Source organism: Pituophis catenifer, unplaced genomic scaffold (genome assembly GCF_029215685.1).
Source record: "Pituophis catenifer annectens isolate HBS135680 unplaced genomic scaffold, rPitCat1.0.hap2 SCAF_1, whole genome shotgun sequence".
NCBI lineage: Eukaryota > Metazoa > Chordata > Lepidosauria > Squamata > Colubridae > Pituophis > Pituophis catenifer.
The window spans coordinates 176,921,589-176,938,916 of NW_027256881.1; the positions used below are offsets into that span (position 1 = coordinate 176,921,589).

General features: G+C 42.1%; 1 protein-coding gene across 1 annotated transcript in view; it reads right to left on the bottom strand.

Annotated features, from left to right (window-relative positions):
- Nucleotides 1-17,328, bottom strand: part of CREB1 (cAMP responsive element binding protein 1) — a 44,141-nt gene that overhangs the window by 3,758 nt on the left and 23,055 nt on the right. The window contains exons 3-7 of the mRNA XM_070933215.1: nt 11,493-11,639; nt 9,615-9,715; nt 5,482-5,624; nt 3,068-3,250; nt 671-821 (exon numbers count right to left, since the gene is read on the bottom strand). Of these exons, the coding sequence (XP_070789316.1) occupies nt 671-821; nt 3,068-3,250; nt 5,482-5,624; nt 9,615-9,715; nt 11,493-11,639 (725 nt within the window). The remainder of the gene's footprint in view (nt 1-670; nt 822-3,067; nt 3,251-5,481; nt 5,625-9,614; nt 9,716-11,492; nt 11,640-17,328) is intronic.

A 17,328-nucleotide genomic window follows, 5' to 3' on the forward strand; every position in this document is an offset into this window, starting at 1 on the left:
TGGTTCTGACTATTAGCAAGATTAATTCTGAGCCGTGACCAAAGAAAAAATACTTGTCCTGAACTTTCTGGCTGTTACTACCCACTGCAATGCAACAAGGGAATTGCAAATCTCCTTCCCAGTTATGCATGGTTTTCAGATAAACTAATTGTTTTTTGTACCATCCATTCCATCTTATATAATAAAACTTTCTTTAGAATGGGAGTAAAGAAAGCTGTTGGTCTGCTTTTCAAATACAGGTAGTCCTTCACTTACAACCATTCATTTAGTGACTGTTTGTAGTTACAACGGCACTGAAAAAAGTGACTTATGACTCTTTTTCATACTTACAACTGTTGCAGCACCCCCATTGTCACATGATCAAAATTCAGATGCTTAGCAACTAGCTCATATTTAATATGTCAGCAGTGTTCTGGGGACTTATGTCATCACCTTTGTGACCTTCTGACAAGCAAAGTCAATAGGGAAACCAGATTCACTTAACAACCGTGGTAGTAATTTATCAACTGCAGTGAATCACTTAACAAATGTGGCAGAAAGCCCCATAAAAAGGGGCAAAAGTCACTTAACAATTGTCTCTCTTAGTAACAAAAATGTGGGCTCAATTGTGGTTGTAAGTCAAGGACTACCTGTAAAAATATTTTTGGCTATTGCTGAATTGTATACAAACCTGTTCTTCATTAGACGGACTTCTCTTTTTCGTGCTGCTTCTTCTGCTGGTTGAGTGGGAAGAGCTGGGGAAGATGCCATGACGACACCAGGTGCAATGGTGCTTGTGGGTGCTGTGCGAATTTGGTAGGTCTGAACATCTCCTGAAGCAGCTAGAAAGAATTACAAAATGTTACATTTGACAGTACTAGGCAATTCTTAAAAACATTTGATTTTTTAAAAACACTAATTGGCAGTTCTCTTCTTCCATTAATGTAACTGGCATGGTTGACTGCAACTCTCACTGCAAAAATACAAAGTTTCTGCTGTTCTGTATTTATAGAAATAACGTACAATTCTCAAGCATTTCTTTTTGCATTGAATATCCTCTTTGACTTCTGTCTCCTATCCCTCTTTCTTAGTTACTTTGTTCCCTGATCACTTTCCTTCTGAAACTACTTAAAAGAATGTCTCCCCCCTCCCTGTTCCTATTTTCTGCCCAAATCATCTTTGAGATTCAAAGGATATTTTAATCTGACTACCGCTTTTTGGGGGGCTTCTTTTACCTAATCTTATGTATCTCTTCTCTCTCTCCAACTCCTTCTCCCACAACCATTGCTCTTGTTCTTTATCTCTTTCCCTCACAATGTATCTACTATCAAGATTCTACTTTTTTTCTGCCTTTACATTTCCCACATGTTTTCTCCTAAGGTTTCCTTTCCTATCTCCCATATGTTCCTGATTTACATATCTTTTGTAACTCAACAAATATGTTCAACTCAACCTGAATAATTTACTGGAATCATATAATAGAATTAGATTTTATTGTACTATGATTAACTATGATTAACAAGCATTATCAAATGACCAAAATAATATAAATCCCAGATGCACAGAGAAAAAATAACCTACTAAGATGTAAATAGAAAGGTACTATAAATGCATTAATTTACCATATATATAAACTATCATCATATTATAGTCTACTGCTCTAATGGTAAACCATAAGATCCATCCATATTTTATAAAATTGTGGTTTCTGCCTCTGATGTCTCATTCTTTTAATTTTTTTCTTTTTAATAAATGATATTTATTTTAAAGATAGGGTATTAAAAAGTACAAAAACAAAAAGACAATCCCGGACCAAATTACAAACACAACAAAAAGAAAAAAATAGTGTGCACAACATATATAGAATCAACATTAAACATACATTGTCTACATTGGTTGAATATTGACAAATATATCTCAAATAAATATAATAGATTCCCTCCCTTGCACAGTGGGTCTACAAATAATTATAAACTTTCTGATCTATATTTGCTATTTATTATACTACTATTTTACATCACAGTTCTTTTAAAAATATCTCAAATATAGAAACCTAATCTCTTATCAATCAGATTGACCTTGTATCTGTTAACTCTAAAAAAAGCCCCATTAACTAGTGGCCCAAAGAAATAAGCTAATCTTAACATTTCCATGAACAATCCATTATTATATTAAACTTGCAGAAACTCAACCATTCTGAAAACATCTTGTTTGAATGTGATTAGTCATGAGGGGCCAGTGATGGGAGGCAACTAAGTGAAAGAAGACTTGGGAATTTTGGTGCATGATTTTCAGTTCTGTCTACGCATTACTGTAGTTCACTTGACTTCTAGTAAACTATACATTTCTCAACAAATGGGAGTTAAGGATCATTCTTAATTAGAGGTTCAAGCTGAGGCAGGTCTCATATCTCCTATTTCTAATTGCAATAATAACCTATCGTTCTGATAGTATAAAACTGCTCCAAAAACTGTTGCTACTAATAAAGCTAAAGAGAATTTGGGGGAAATCTGAAATAAAACTTTAACGGAAAGATTAAAGAGATTATTTGCTAAGAGTTTAGAAGGAGGCAATGTGAAATAGCCCAAATGAAATCTTGGGCTAGTTTCACATAAACCCATTTCTAATTTCAACCCTATTATGCAAGATATCAATATAAATTGCTAGTAGAAATTATCTATCCCATTCCTGAACTGTCTACTTAAAAGGGACAGAAAATTGTAAGAAACGAGGTAGCAAAGGCATGCAGAGCATGGCCTCTGGAATTCTTTCTAACCTCTTTACCAGGAATGGCCTCCAATAAATTCTGAATTTATTTCCGTATATGTGTGTGTTATATTTGCATTTCTGTTCTCCCTTAAGTTCACATATTTGTGTCAGAAAAAAATGTGTATGCTTATAGCTCTTGCTTGTTTCAGTGCTATTCCTCATATCCCAACAGATTTTATTTGAAGAACAGGAAGAAAAGCCTCTCCTATTCTAATAACTAACACTTTAACAATTTCATAAATAAAAGAATGAACGATTCAATAAATAAATAAATAAAGCATCAACCTTGAGTCAATCTTTAAGAATGTCCTTATCCTACCTTGTACTACTACTTGGTTGCTGGGTACCAGAATTTGTTGTCCATCAGTAGTCTGTGCATACTGTAAAATGGTGGTACCAGGCTGGGTTGCAGCTGCATTGGTCATAGTTAGAGTCTGCAGGCCCTGGACTCCATCCGTGCCATTGTTTGCTAACTGGATTGCACCTCCCTGGGTGATAGCAACTGGAAACAGGCAAAAGCAGGTAAGCAATTCAGATATTAAGAACATTGTAAATAATCTGGAAATAAGGTTGTTTAATACATTTAATGTTATGCCGTTTCCTGTGATTACATTATGACTCTGAATATATTTTATTCATTACAGCTATTAACACAGATGTTATCTTGATGCAGCAATTTTGATAAGTGATAAATAAATCACCACACAATGCAATGCTGAAAACTATTTTGTCAATGGCATGTTTTTCTTATACCTGTTATGGCAGAACAGCTGAAGCATTCCCCACCCCCAAAATCATTAAAAGAATGTACTAATGTACTTCTGAAGAGATATTGAATTTTGTTCATCATGTAGGAAAGTGTAATTTATTATATGCATTTTGCAAGATGTGATTTTTTTAAAGATTACAATTTGTTTTCTAATTCAATCAATCAATCAATCCAGATACTAGCATTTAATAACAATATCCATTTATTGTGTGACTCTTTGGTTTTTGGTAATGAAAAGTATATGTAATTTGTTAAAAAAAACTGATAATTTTTTGCTAATGATTAATAAAAGTAATAAAAATTAGCAATTTGTTTCTGATAACCAAACTCTATACATTCCAATGGTCTGGTGGTTAAGGCACTCGGCTAGAAAGTGGGAGACTTTCAATTCCCATCTTAGCTATGAAAGCCACTTGGGTGACCTTGGTCCAGTTACTCTCTCTCAGCCCAACCCCTCTCACAGGATTGCTGTTGTGAGAAAAATAGGAGGGGGAAGATGTGTTGGTTATTTTTGCCATCTTGAGTTATTTGTACAAAAAATAAAGATAGGATATTAATAAATAAAATAAATAAACTATTGTTTCCCCTCTATCATATATTTTGTTCTTCTTACATCTTTTTATCAGTTTCATCCTTCATCAGTTGCTCTCCTCTGTTGCTTCTGTGTTATAGTTTCTTTTGCTCTTCACATACAATTACTGTTCTTATTTTTTTTCTGTACTTATTTCTGTATCCACTTTCATGAAGCTCTTCAGTCTGCTATACCTCACTCAGACTGCAACAAGAATACCATTCACACATGGTCCCTCATTCAATGCTGCCAGCATCAGTTCCTCAGTTCCACCACATATACACCAAACCATTCATGCAGACAATACCTGCATGCACAGCATTGCCATATTGATGATGGATATCAGCAACACCAGTCCCTAAAAGAAAATCAGGACCACACTGGGGACCAGAGCAAATAATAATCATAAAACTCTATGTCCTTCATCCACCCTCCCAGCCTTGATCAGTGAACATGATTTCACATGGCAATGCTTCTGTCATGAGATAAAACTAGGACATAAATCATGCTTTCATGCAGTAACTATTTTGAGCAAACAATTATATATTATAATCATTCTCAATATAAATGAAATGCAATATTTTACTGCCTGGAAACTTTTCACTTCAACTGATGGTGTAAATTGGTCCTTAAAGCCAAGGTCATATATGAATAGGTGAAGATTATTTTATCCTTTACAGTGAAGTGTGCAGTGACAGTAGTGGGTTCCACTTACCTTTGCTACCAGTTCAGAACTGTAAGCGTGTGTGTGTGTGCTTGCTTCGCTTGCGCGTGGCGCTTCTGTGCATGCGCAGAACCTTCTGTGCATGCGCAGAGCATCCATGATGGCATCTGGGCGTCTGGGCGGAGCCTTCCGCCGCTGCCCCTACCAGTTTGCCCGAACCGGGCGAACTGGTAGAAACCCACTACTGGGCAGTGAAATACCTGCTGGGAAAGTAATGGAATTGAACTATATCCATAGTGTTAAGAATGGGACTAGAAGACACAGACATGTTAATTTTCTAAGATATCTTTAATCAAAAACAAAACACCTGTATAACAATGCTTAACTAAGTTTCATTTGCCCTGCTCCTTTGCTGATGTGCCACATTTGTATGCTATTGGTTTGTTTAATAACAAATGTTTTGTTTTGCCAGCAATCACTGGGTATATTGTTAAGTAACAGCATGACTGCATGAACATTTCTCTTTGGTTCTCATAATCCTTTGGTATGTTATCATGTATTGTATCAAATGTGACACAATTTCAAAATCCAAAAGTGACAAATATCGAGCTCCAAGCATTTTTCAGAGGGGAAATTATAATTTGGATACTAGATGCATTTTTGATGTTTAATTAAGACTTTATACACTTTTCCTTTTCTACTATTGTATAAGAAACAGAGATCACGTACTGTATTGCCCACTGCTTGTTTGATAAATTGGAGTTGGCACGGTGACAGTAGTAATAGCAGGTGCTGTTGCTTCCTCTTCAGATTTTTCTTCTTCAATCCTTGGCACTCCTGGGGCATCTGAGGACAAATCATTCAATATTTTCCTAAAAAGAAATAATGTTGGAGAAATCTTAACCAATCCAGTAGCTACCAGGTTTATAATAATCTTACAATACATGTAACATGTAGAGAAACCTGAGAGTATTATGAATCCAACCTAATCATGGTCAACTATAAATTTCTTGGAAGTTTAGCATGAAAGCAATTGTACTTCTGCTCTTGCAAGAATTCAGATATATGCTGCCTCCGAATCAAAGATAATAATCTATAATATACCTGTCCTCTTATCCCTGAGTTGTGAATAGCCCTGAAATTTAAAAACATATTATGTACTATGATAAACTAAAAACTTTGTCTTCCAAATCAACTTCTCAGGGCAATTTTTACTGTATTTCTCTCCCCTCTCATCCCACCTTTCTAGTACTTATATACTTTTATTCTGTACTTCTCACAATTCTGTATTACCGAATTCTGAATTACTGTCTATTACTGAGATAGAATAACCAGAACACTGCATTATATATTAAAAGTAATCATACTATAGATATGTTAAGATTCTACTAGATCAGGAATGTCAAACTCGATTTCATTGAGGGCCAAATCAGGGTTGTGTTTGATCTTGGAGGGCTGGGGTGGGCGTGGTCAGCATGACGTCAATCATGTGGCGCCTGTGGTGGCCCAAGTGCTCTACCAATGAAAACGGGTTCCTGAGCTCCGTTTTTGGTTACAACGGCCTCCTGCAACCCTCTGCCAGCGAAAACGGAGCTCGTGAGAGCCGCATGAGGCCCTCCTGAGCTCCATTTTCCTGGCAGAGGCACCCTAGGCCGGTCCTTTGCTGTTTCCAGGGCGGCCCCATGGGCCAGATCTAAGCACCTTGCAGGCCGGTTCTAGCCCCTGGGCCTTGAGTTTGACACCCATGTATTATATTGTGCTTAAGGGTCTCTTTTTAGTCATAGTAGCAGTACTACTACTATGGTACTACTACTACTACTACTACTACTACTACTACTAATAATAATAATAATAATAATAATAATAATAATAATAATAATAATAATAATAAATAATAATAATAATAATTGGAGCCCTTGGAGCAATACCCAAAGGGCTACCCCGCTATTTAGAAATTCTAAATTTGCCGGACTTGAACATTTTGACTCTACAAAAAACCACCTTACTTGGAACAGCTTACATCCTCCGACGATACCTTAACAGTTCCTAGGTCCTTGGTTAGGACTCGAGCTGCTGAGCTATTAACCAGCCTCAAAGGCTGTGAATCTCACTAAAGATTAACTAATAATAATAATAACAACAACAACAATAATATACCAGTAAGGCTTACTGAATACTGGAGAGACCAAAATGCCTTTTAAGAAGGACCAAATGAAGAATAGAAAAGTGGCATGGGAAGATAAAATATTACATTGCCAATATATTACAAGACCTGGCAATGGCTAAGAACAGGAAAGTTTTTTTTTAAGACAAGTTTTTGTCTAAAATTTTGTTCTTCTCCCTCCATTAAAATTCGCAAGTGCCAATTAGCCGCTCGTTTCCTCACCAGGATCTTTTAGAGTTTTTTTTTTTTTTAAATTCCTTTTTTACCTGTGAGTTGGCCAATCACTCACCCGGTACCAGTACTCCGTCCAAACACCGTTCCTGCACAAAATCTTATTCCAGTTGCCCCAGCTTCAAAGTGGCTGTTTTTAACGGCTGCTGCCCCCGCCGCCTGATTGAAGAACTGCCTCTGACCTTATGAGGAACTTGCCTGTTCCTCTTGGTCGTCCGAGGCACCTCTCCTTCTTCACCATCCCTACAAGACAGTTCCGGTCCAAAGACCCCCCTCCTCCCCAACAATAGTTTGTCTGGCTGGATTTTCGCCGGGCTCATTGGAGCCCACTAATTTCCAGCCAGTCTCACTGTGACACTTCCAGTTTCTCCAGAACAGGAAAGTTGAAGAAAGGGACAGAGAGCCTAATTCTGGCTGCACAAGACCAAACCTTAAGGACAAATGCACATAAAGGTAGAACACTTGCTGTCTATTGCTGGGAAAACAGTAACAGACAGCAAGTGTTTCTTCTGCAAAGAGACTGAAGAAACAGTGGACCACCTGGTTAGCTACAGCAAGATCTCATAGACTACAAACAATGGCATTACAAAGTAGCAACAACACTGGATTGGAAGTTTTGCAAAAATTACCAGTTGTGTAAAAATAAGAACTGGTGGAACATAAAATACAGAAAGTAATAGAAAACGAAGAAGCTAAAATGCTTTGGAATTTTAGAATTCAAACAGACAGGTGTCTGCCACATAACACCCCAGATTTAATAACTGTCGATAAGAAAGACAAAAAGTCTGGATAGTGGATGTGGCAGTGATCTGGAGACAGTGAAATAGAAGAGAAGGAAATGGAGAAATAACAAAATACAAAGACCTGCAAATAAAAATAGAATGACTGTGGCAAAAGAAAAGAAAAGAAAAGAAAAGAAAAGAAAAGAAAAGAAAAGAAAAGAAAAAAAGAAAAGTAATACCATCAGTAATAGGTCCTTGGGGTGCAATCCCAATAACTGGAGCACCACTTGAACACCATCCGTATTGATTCACCACCAGTCAATTGCAAAAGGCGGCTTTACTCAAAAAAAGCTTCCAGCCTGCGACAATACCTCGAGCACTCACCATAAACATAAACATCTGCCTATCCCAGGCCCTTGGAAAGGACTGAATAGGTGATAAAAATGCCATATCCATTCTGAACATCTTGCTGACTGTGCAATGAACCATAATTATATATATTGTCAAGTCATAAGATTTCATGATTAGAGAAATACTTACTGAACTTGTAACAAGTACTAAGAATATGACTTTAAGTAAGCAGGTTAGAAAGTAAAAACTGAAGGGAATAAACTATGAAACTATGATACCAAAGTTAAAATCACTATGGAGCTACAATATTTCCAGTGAAAGTGGTTAAAATATGAGAGTGGTAAACATAAAGACAAGTAAGATTAATCAGAGCTGCAAGCAAGTAATTAAGAGAGTTAAAAAGTTGAGGGCATTTTATGTTGTCTAAAGAATAGAATTTGGAAACTGAATAGCATTTTCCAGCTATTGATAAAAATTTGCTAGTGCGGTGGTTGTGGGGAAACTGTCACTATCAAGGATTTGCTGTCAGAACACAAGCTTAGACTGAATCCTAAACTTCCTCAGCTCTAACACTTACTTCCTGTTACTTGTGAAAATTTAAACGTTCCAGGAACTCAATGGAGAATCAACACACTTGGCTCCCTTCTATAAATTTTCCATTCCACTCATTTCACAGCAATTAAAATCTTTGACTGAATTTTATTACAATAAAATGAAAAACAACTTATCTGATTTTAGTATGCCTGCATTCTAAAAAAGCATAAGGAAAATCTGATGTAAACTGAGAAAGGGCATTTAGTATCTCTTCTGGGTATTCATCAGTTAAAATAAATAATATTTCTTACACAACTGGACAAAACTGGCTTCAGTAATCTGATTCTTTGGTGATCACTGGTTCTCAATAAAAACTTTTGTGAAACTTTCACTTACAAATAGTGTGCTTGAAATAATACAGCAAATAACACTGTTAACACTTTACAATTAATCTGACTGATTGTTTCATGCACAAACAAGATTCCTAATCATTACTTCTCCAAATGGGAGACTACTCTAAAGAAAGCATCTTACATATTAATAAACAGAAGAATGAATCTATGCCTTTAAATATAAATGTTACAAATTTATGTTTTCCCACTTTGCTTGCAAAGGACTGATTAAAGTAACCAATCATCCTACCATAGTATTTTCCTCATATGAGACCTAGCAGCATATACATGCTGTGTAAGACAGAACTGAATGGTAGATCTTACAGTCCAATTATAGCCCATGCTGCCCAGTCATAATACATACTCCAGATTTGCCTGCTACTACATTCTAATAATAGACTGGAACATGCAGCAAATTTTTCATATGTTGACCTACTGAATGCAGGCATTACAATATTACATTCATACCTGTAGGAAGGTCGCCTAGAAAGAATTTCCCTTCGTTTCTGGGAGTCGGTGACACTGTCCACAGATTCCTGTGAATCTTCACTTTCTGCAATAGTGGAGATCTAGATATAAGAGCATAGTAATTTTATGATTTTAAACATTATTAACAAGGTACTATTTGAAAATCATAAAATCATCTTTTATGTATGAATGTTTGCAGGATTAGGAAAACAGAGATTGCATATTAAGCAGGGTATCATTTATTTAAAAAAAGAGTTGCGGTGACTCAGTGGCTAAGATGCTGAGCTTGTCGATTGAAAGGTTGGCAGTTCAGCGGTCGAATCCCTAGTGCCGCGTAACGGAGTGAGCTCCCGTTACTTGTCCCAGCTTCTGCCAACCTAGCAGTTTGAAAGCATGTAAAAAATTCAAGTAGAAAAATAGGGACCACCTTTGGTGGGAAGGTAACAGCGTTCCGTGCGCCTTTGACGTTCAGTCATGCTGGCCACATGACCATGGAGACGTCTTCGGATAGCATTGGCTCTTCGGCTTTGAAACGGAGATGAGCACTGCCTCCTAGAGTCGTGAACGTATGTGCGAGGGGAACCTTTACCTTTACTTAAATTAATGAAAGTTTCTGAAGCTTCTGAAATTTATATACAGACAAAGTGCAGTCTCTGTCAAGGTGATAAGTGTTTGAGCGGCCAGGGGGGTGGGGGGGTTTGGAAACGCAACGAACTGCCTGAAAACGCAGTTTTTCGCTCCATTTCCAATCCTCCCAGTGTCGCTCAAACACTTTTCACCCAGACGAAGACTGGAAACTTCTGGGGTGCATAGTCTTGTGCGAGTTCAGGCACTCATCCGCCTTTGCAGAGAATGGGTGCCTGACATCCCACGGGAAGTTCCAGTCTCCGTGGGAAAAGTGGTTGCATGCTAATGAGGGGCTTGGAGCAACGGAAGTTCACTGCCCCAAAGCCTAACTTTGTGCAAACATTTTTACGCACGGAACCTGGAAGTCTTTGGAGGAGACTCACTGAAGCTGCCTGCCACTCCTGAAGCAGGCTCGGTGATCAGAGAAGCCAAGCAGGGCATGCGCAACCTGCTCTCGCCACTCGCAGGCAAAGAAACATACATGCTGGAGAGAGATTTTCACAAGGTGACATGGCAGGATGGGGTGGGGGCTGGGGGGTGGAGAAGCAATTGCAGGGAGCATGAGGTATTTCAGTGGGTCAGGGGAGGCCTTGGGTGGTCTGAAGAAGGTAGGCTGTTTTATTACTAGCCCCCACCCCAAAATACCTCATGTGCACTTAATGAGCCTTGCATTTGATTAGCAAATGCGGGGGCAAAAGGAGGGAGTGATTGTGTTCAAAGTATGAGATACACTCCCACGAATCCTCAGGTTACGAATGGAATGGGCAGGTTACATTACATTCGTAACTCAAGGACTATCTGTACAACTTTCTTTTGATGGACTTCATATTCTATCATAAATATTTTCAACCTGTTATTTCTTCCAGTGAACGTTTTGTGTATAAAATGAAGATGGGACACAACCTTGTTCTTAGTTGTTTAAACCTGAATCAGAAAGAAAACTTTACCGAGATAAACTTTGACAGAGAGAAACCATTTTAGCAATGAAGCTTTCAAGTCCCATCTGAGCACATTCTAAAGTAACTTTTTACCCTTACCAGTGTGTACAGTATATATTCTTATACCAGGGAAGTCACAATTCAAATTTAAGACAAAATAATAATTAAACTTAAGCGGTATGGATTATCTGTGGAATAATAATAGAGGCGTACCATAGGGCGTTGTTTAGCACTCACGTTCATAAAATTAAATTTGTACAACATAGGTATATATGATCTAATGTAGCTCAATATACAGCAATTTAAAATTTACCTGAACTGTCTGGACTTGTGGAGACTGAATAACTGATGGCTGTGCAGCTTGAATAACACCATGGACTTGAACTGTCTGTCCATTAGGCAATTGCACTAAGGTCACAGTGGGAGCAGAAGATGTTGCATGAGCTGCAGGCATGGATACCTAATGAAAGAGTGTGACACATTATTTTAAAAACATTTAATGTCAGCGTAAGGATAGGAGACCCCCCAGTCGGCAGACCATTTGCAACTCCTAAATGGCTCTTGTGTGGCTTGTCACAGGTTCCCAGATCTCACCAGCTACCTGTCTTGCATCAACCCTTGCTTCTACCAACAGTACATGGCTAAATTCAAAATTCTCCATTGTTAAAATCAGCTGCAATGATATCACTGGGGAAGAAGGGAGACAGCTATGTTTCCTCTCCTTAGTAGTCTTGATTTATCTCCAGATCAGGAATAACATTTCCTACACTGAGAGAATTTGTCTATATACAAAGGTTTTTGTAGACATGTAAATGCTTGTGTGCACTTAGCCATTCCCTGAGACACTGAATGTATCACTGAGAGTTAGCAAAGTTCCTAAATTAAAATTCTATTCTAGTTATACAGCCAGATTTTGTTAAGCAGAGATATTTGGATGCAATATTTGAACGACCTGGATAAAATTAGCAATGATAAGCTTTTGCAAGAAATCTGGAAATATGTACCTACAATCAGTTATATTGGCTTTCCTTAGCTGTAATTAATATCATTAACTTTATGTAGCTAGAACTACAAAATTATGAAACTTACTATATGCAAAAAATTACTACCTATTTGTGACATGCTACAGAGTCCTGCAAGAATTGTGAATGTGCATATTGTTCATGATGAATCAGAAGTCATCATTTTAGTTATTCCTCAGAAAGAAACATCTAAGGAGGTGAATATACTCTTGCTTTGTGCAGACGTTGTACTAACTTTTCAAACTAATTGCAACCAGTGAATATTTTACTTTCAAATCCCTAAAAATCCACTATATTTTGCATGTAAATCTTCACTATTAGATTGTGCAATGTACTTTTGAACAATTTACTATTCTTACATTTGAACCATTTGCTAACCATACTCAGTGGGAAGAAAAAAAGGATGATCATATAAAGTGCTATGAAAACGAATACTACCATCTTTCCCTGAAAATAAAAAGACCTATCCCGAAAATAAGCCCTAGCTTGATTTTTTTACTCATGCACCCAAAATAAACCCTAGTTTAAGGCCCTGCCCACTCTGTTGCACCTGGCTGCACGTGGTGGGGCAAGTTGCACAGGTAAAAATCAAACTAGGATGGGGATGGGGGGGTGGAGCTGCCCCATGTGCCCTGCACCCACTTACCTTTGGAAATTTGCAGCCAGGCCTCCCACACCCCGACACCTACCTCACCTTGCCAGCCCACTTCTTCTGTGGCTGCTTGCTGCCGCTTGTGTGTGTCACCCCCCCGCCTCTGTTTCACCGTCAGAAGCCTTCAGGAAAGGCCTCTGCAACCGAGAAATGAGCTCCGGATTGATGCGCGCAGCGCCCCCTAGCTTCCGTTTCACTGTCAGAGACCTTCAGGGAAAGCTCTGCAGTCAAGAAACGAGCTCCAGATTGACGTGCAGGGCACCTCCCGGTCTCTGTTTCACGGGCAAATCAGAGGCCGGGGGGGCGCTGTGCACATCAATCCGGAGCTCGTTTCTCAGCTGCATTTCCTGAAGGCCTCTGATGGCAAAATGGAGGCTGGGGGGCTCTGTGCGCGAGCAGCAGTAAGAGGCCACAGAAGTGGGCCAGCAGCGGCTCCTGCTGGGCGGGGCTGTTAGCGCCGTTGTCACGAGGTGAGAGTGGAAGACATCCCCGAAAATAAGACCTAATGCCTCTTTTGGAGGGGGGAAAAGACCGTGTCTTTTTTTCGGGGAAACACGGTAGTAATGGTTATTGGAATCAGATTATTTCTCTAACAGAAGGTATAGTAAGTCTAGCAGCTGTATATAATACTCTCTGCATTTTCCCACTCTAAATTTTCCTTCTATTCCTTGCTAGTCCAATCTGTTACCGCTTACATTATTTATATTGGCAAATTTATATACGTAAATATTGTTCTGGTTGATACAACTATTAAGAGAACGGACGTTGCTTACCTGAACGTCCCTTCTCGACGCGCAGCTGGAGAATCCAAAGCTTCGGGTTGTTCAGTAGTTGATAGCCTACACTGAGTGTGTTCCTTTAAGAGATTTCTCTTCAGACACGCCCACTTGCTCAACAGAGTCCCAGTTTTGTTCACGAAGTAAGGAGCAGTAGAGCGTCAGGAAGGAATGTCCAGCAGCCAGCTGGGTGGGTTGGATTCTCCAGCTGCGCGTCGAGAAGGGACGTTCAGGTAAGCAACGTCCGTTCTCCAACGCGCAGCTTGGAGAATCCAAAGCTTCGGGATTTACCCAAGCAAGTTCATACAGGGAGGGAACCCGGCTGCTGTACGTCGTCTGAAGAGTTGCATACAGCTTGGAGCACCCGGCGGCCGAAGGATGCCTCCGCCGAGGCAAAGGAATCCACCTTGTAGTGCCTGATGAAGGGGTTCAAGGATGACCAGGTAGCCGCCCTGCATATATCGGGAATGGAGGCATTAGTGGCCCAGGCGGCCGTAGTGGCGGCGCTCCTGGTGGAGTGTGGAAGAATTCTCTGCGGAACCGGTTTGTTCCGAGCCGAATAAGCCCTAGAGATGCAGGATTTAATCCATCTCCCAATTGTCGTGGAAGAAACCTTCCGGCCCATAGAAGCGGGCAGAAAGGAAATGAAGAGCGATTCAGATTTCCGGAAATGCTCAGTCCGCTTAATATACCGGCGCAGGGCCCGTCGGACATCTAAGAGGTGCCAGTCTGCTTCCCGAGGATGTCGAGGATCGGGGCAGAAGTCCGGAAGGATCAATTCCTGGGCTCGATGGAATGTGGAATTTACTTTAGGCAGGAATGAGGGGTCTAGTCTTAATACCACGCGATTTGCGTGGAAGACACAAAGGTCGCTTCTCACGGACAGTGCAGCTAGTTCGGATACACGGCGAGCCGAAGTAATCGCGACCAGAAACGCCACCTTAAGAGTCAGAAAGCGGAGGCTGATTGAGGCGAGAGGCTCAAATGGAGGGCGCATGAGGGCCTGAAGGACCAGAGTCAAATCCCAGGTCGGGTATCGATGTATAACAGGGGGGCGCAGGTTGGATGCCCCTCGCAGAAAGTCGCGAATCGTCGGGTCCTGGGAGAGAGGAAGCTTTGCAGAAGTCGAAAGGACCGTACTAAGTGCAGCAACTTGGCGACGAAGAGTGTTAGGCGCAAGGTGCTTGTCCATGCCCCGCTGAAGGAATCCCAGCACTTCGGGGACAGAAGCAGACGTTGGATCCAGGTGGAATTTAGCACACCAGGAGCAGAAGGAGTTCCAGGTTGCGTTATAAATGCGGCATGTTGACGGCCGTCTTGACGCCTGAATCGTGGGGATCGCATTGCTAGGCACGTTGGCTCGCCTTAGCAAGATCCGTTCAAGCGCCAGGCGGTCAACTGCAACCACTGCGGGTCTGGGTGCAGAATGACCCCCTGGCTGAGAACGATCCTGTCCCCTGGAATCCTCCACGGCCGTGCCACCGACAGGTCCACTAGATCCGCAAACCAGGACCTCCGAGGCCAGTGGGGTGCGACCAGAACGACGTCTGCCCTCTCTGCTATTATCCTGCGGATCAGACGAGGAAGGAGCGGTAGAGGGGGAAAGGCATAGAGGAGACCCCTGGGCCAGGGAGAGGCGAGGGCGTCGACTCCCTCCGCCTGAGGGCACTGGTACCGGGTGAAGAACCTGGGTAGGTGAGTGTTGTCGCGGCTGGCAAATAGATCGATTAGAGGCGTGCCGAATCTGCAGACGATCTCGGTGAACAGATCTGGGTGAAGTCGCCACTCGGCGTGATCCAAGTGTTGTCTGCTGAGCCAGTCCGCTGTGATGTTCGCGGTCCCGGCAATGTGCTCCGCCACAAGGGATAGGACGTGCTTTTCCGCCCAGATCAGCAGTAGGGTCGTTTCCTCCATCAATGGACCCGAGCGAGTCCCCCCCTGGCGGTTCACGTGCGCCTTTGCGGTTACATTGTCCGTGCGTATCAGGACATGGTGCCCCGACACAATCCGCTGGAACCGTTGGAGGGAGAGGTGGATCGCACGGAGTTCCAACCAATTGATCCCGTTGAGGCTCTCCTCTGCTGACCACGTTCCCTGGGCAACGTGGGATAAAAGATGACCTCCCCATCCCGTCAGGCTGGCGTCTGTTGTCACTACCAGGCGCTGTAGATTCTGGAAGTAGCTGCCCTGATGTAGGCTCTGGGAGGACCACCAGAGGAGAGACCTTGAGACCTCTGGCGGGAGGGAAACTTGTGTGGGAGAGTTGCTTCTCCTGGCTCTCTGAAAGGGGAGGAGGAACCACTGGAGCTGGCGTGAATGGAGCCTCGCCCAAGGGACGACAGACAGGCAGGAAATCATTTTGCCGAGCAGGCGGGACAGGAGCAGCAAGGGCACCTTCCGAGAGGAGAGGACCTGGGATGTTAATGACTGGAGACTGGAACACCGGTCCGTTGACAGGAACACCTGGCCCCTTACAGAATCTATTAATGTCCCGAGATGGAGAATGCAAGTAGTGGGCTGCAATTGGCTCTTCGGGATGTTGAGGGAGAAGCCATGATGACGAAGGCAGCGACACAGCACTGCTAGGTCTCGGGATGCTTGGGCCGGAGAAGGGGAGAGCACTAGGATATCGTCCAAGTAGCAGTGGAGGCGGATCGGATGTTGACGTAGATGGGCCGCCACTGCTGCCAGGAGCTTTGTAAAGGTCCTTGGGGCGGAGGAGAGGCCGAAGGGCATTGCTCTGTATTGGTAATGCCTGTTGTTGTAGGCAAAGCGTAGGAAACGACGATGGGACAGCCATATGGGTACGTGGAGGTACGCTTCTTTCAAATCGATAGAGGTCATCCAGTCCGATGGTCGAATGGAAGCCAAAATTGATCGGAGGGACTCCATTTTGAACTGATGATATACTATAAATTCGTTCAGCCTCTTGAGGTCTAGGATGCCCCTGTGACCCCCGGATGATTTGGGGACCAGGAAGAAAATTGAATAGAAGCCGGTCCCGCGATGATGGTGGGGAACCGGTTCGATGGCTTGGATTTGAAGTAGGTGGTGGATTTCTGCCTCCATTAGCTGGCGCTTGTCCAGGTTGGGAGAAATAGGGCATTGGACAAAGTGTGAGGGAGGTCTGGAGCGGAACTCCAGGGTAAGGCCAAGACGGATTGTTTGGAGCACCCAGGCGTCCGACGTCGAGATCTCCCACTGGGGAAGAAAATGAGTCAGACGGCCGCCAATGGGAAGATGGATGTAGGTACGGGATCCTGTACCTCGAAATGGCCGTTTGGGTGCTGAAGCCTTTCGACCACGGTCTCTGAAGGAGGATCTATCGAGGGAACGGTCGAATCCTTGAGAATAGGGCCTTGAGGAGAAGGACCCCGAAGGGCCGGAGTCGTTCCGAAAGGGCTGCCTGGTGAAGTAGGATGATGGTCTACGATCTGCCCTCTTATACGAGGATGGCATCACCTTCCGTTTATCCTTGTCCTCGACCAGGATGGGGTCTAAGGCTTCCCCAAAAAGACGGGAACCCTTATACGGAGTTGAGGCGAGGCGCCACCTAGACTTGGCATCAGCTCTCCAATTTTTAAGCCATAATAAACGGCGAGATGTAACAGAGGACACCAGGGCGCGCGAAGCAAACTTCGCGGCGTTGAGTGAGGCGTCCGCCGTATATTCGGTAGCCGCCACCAGTTTGTTGACATC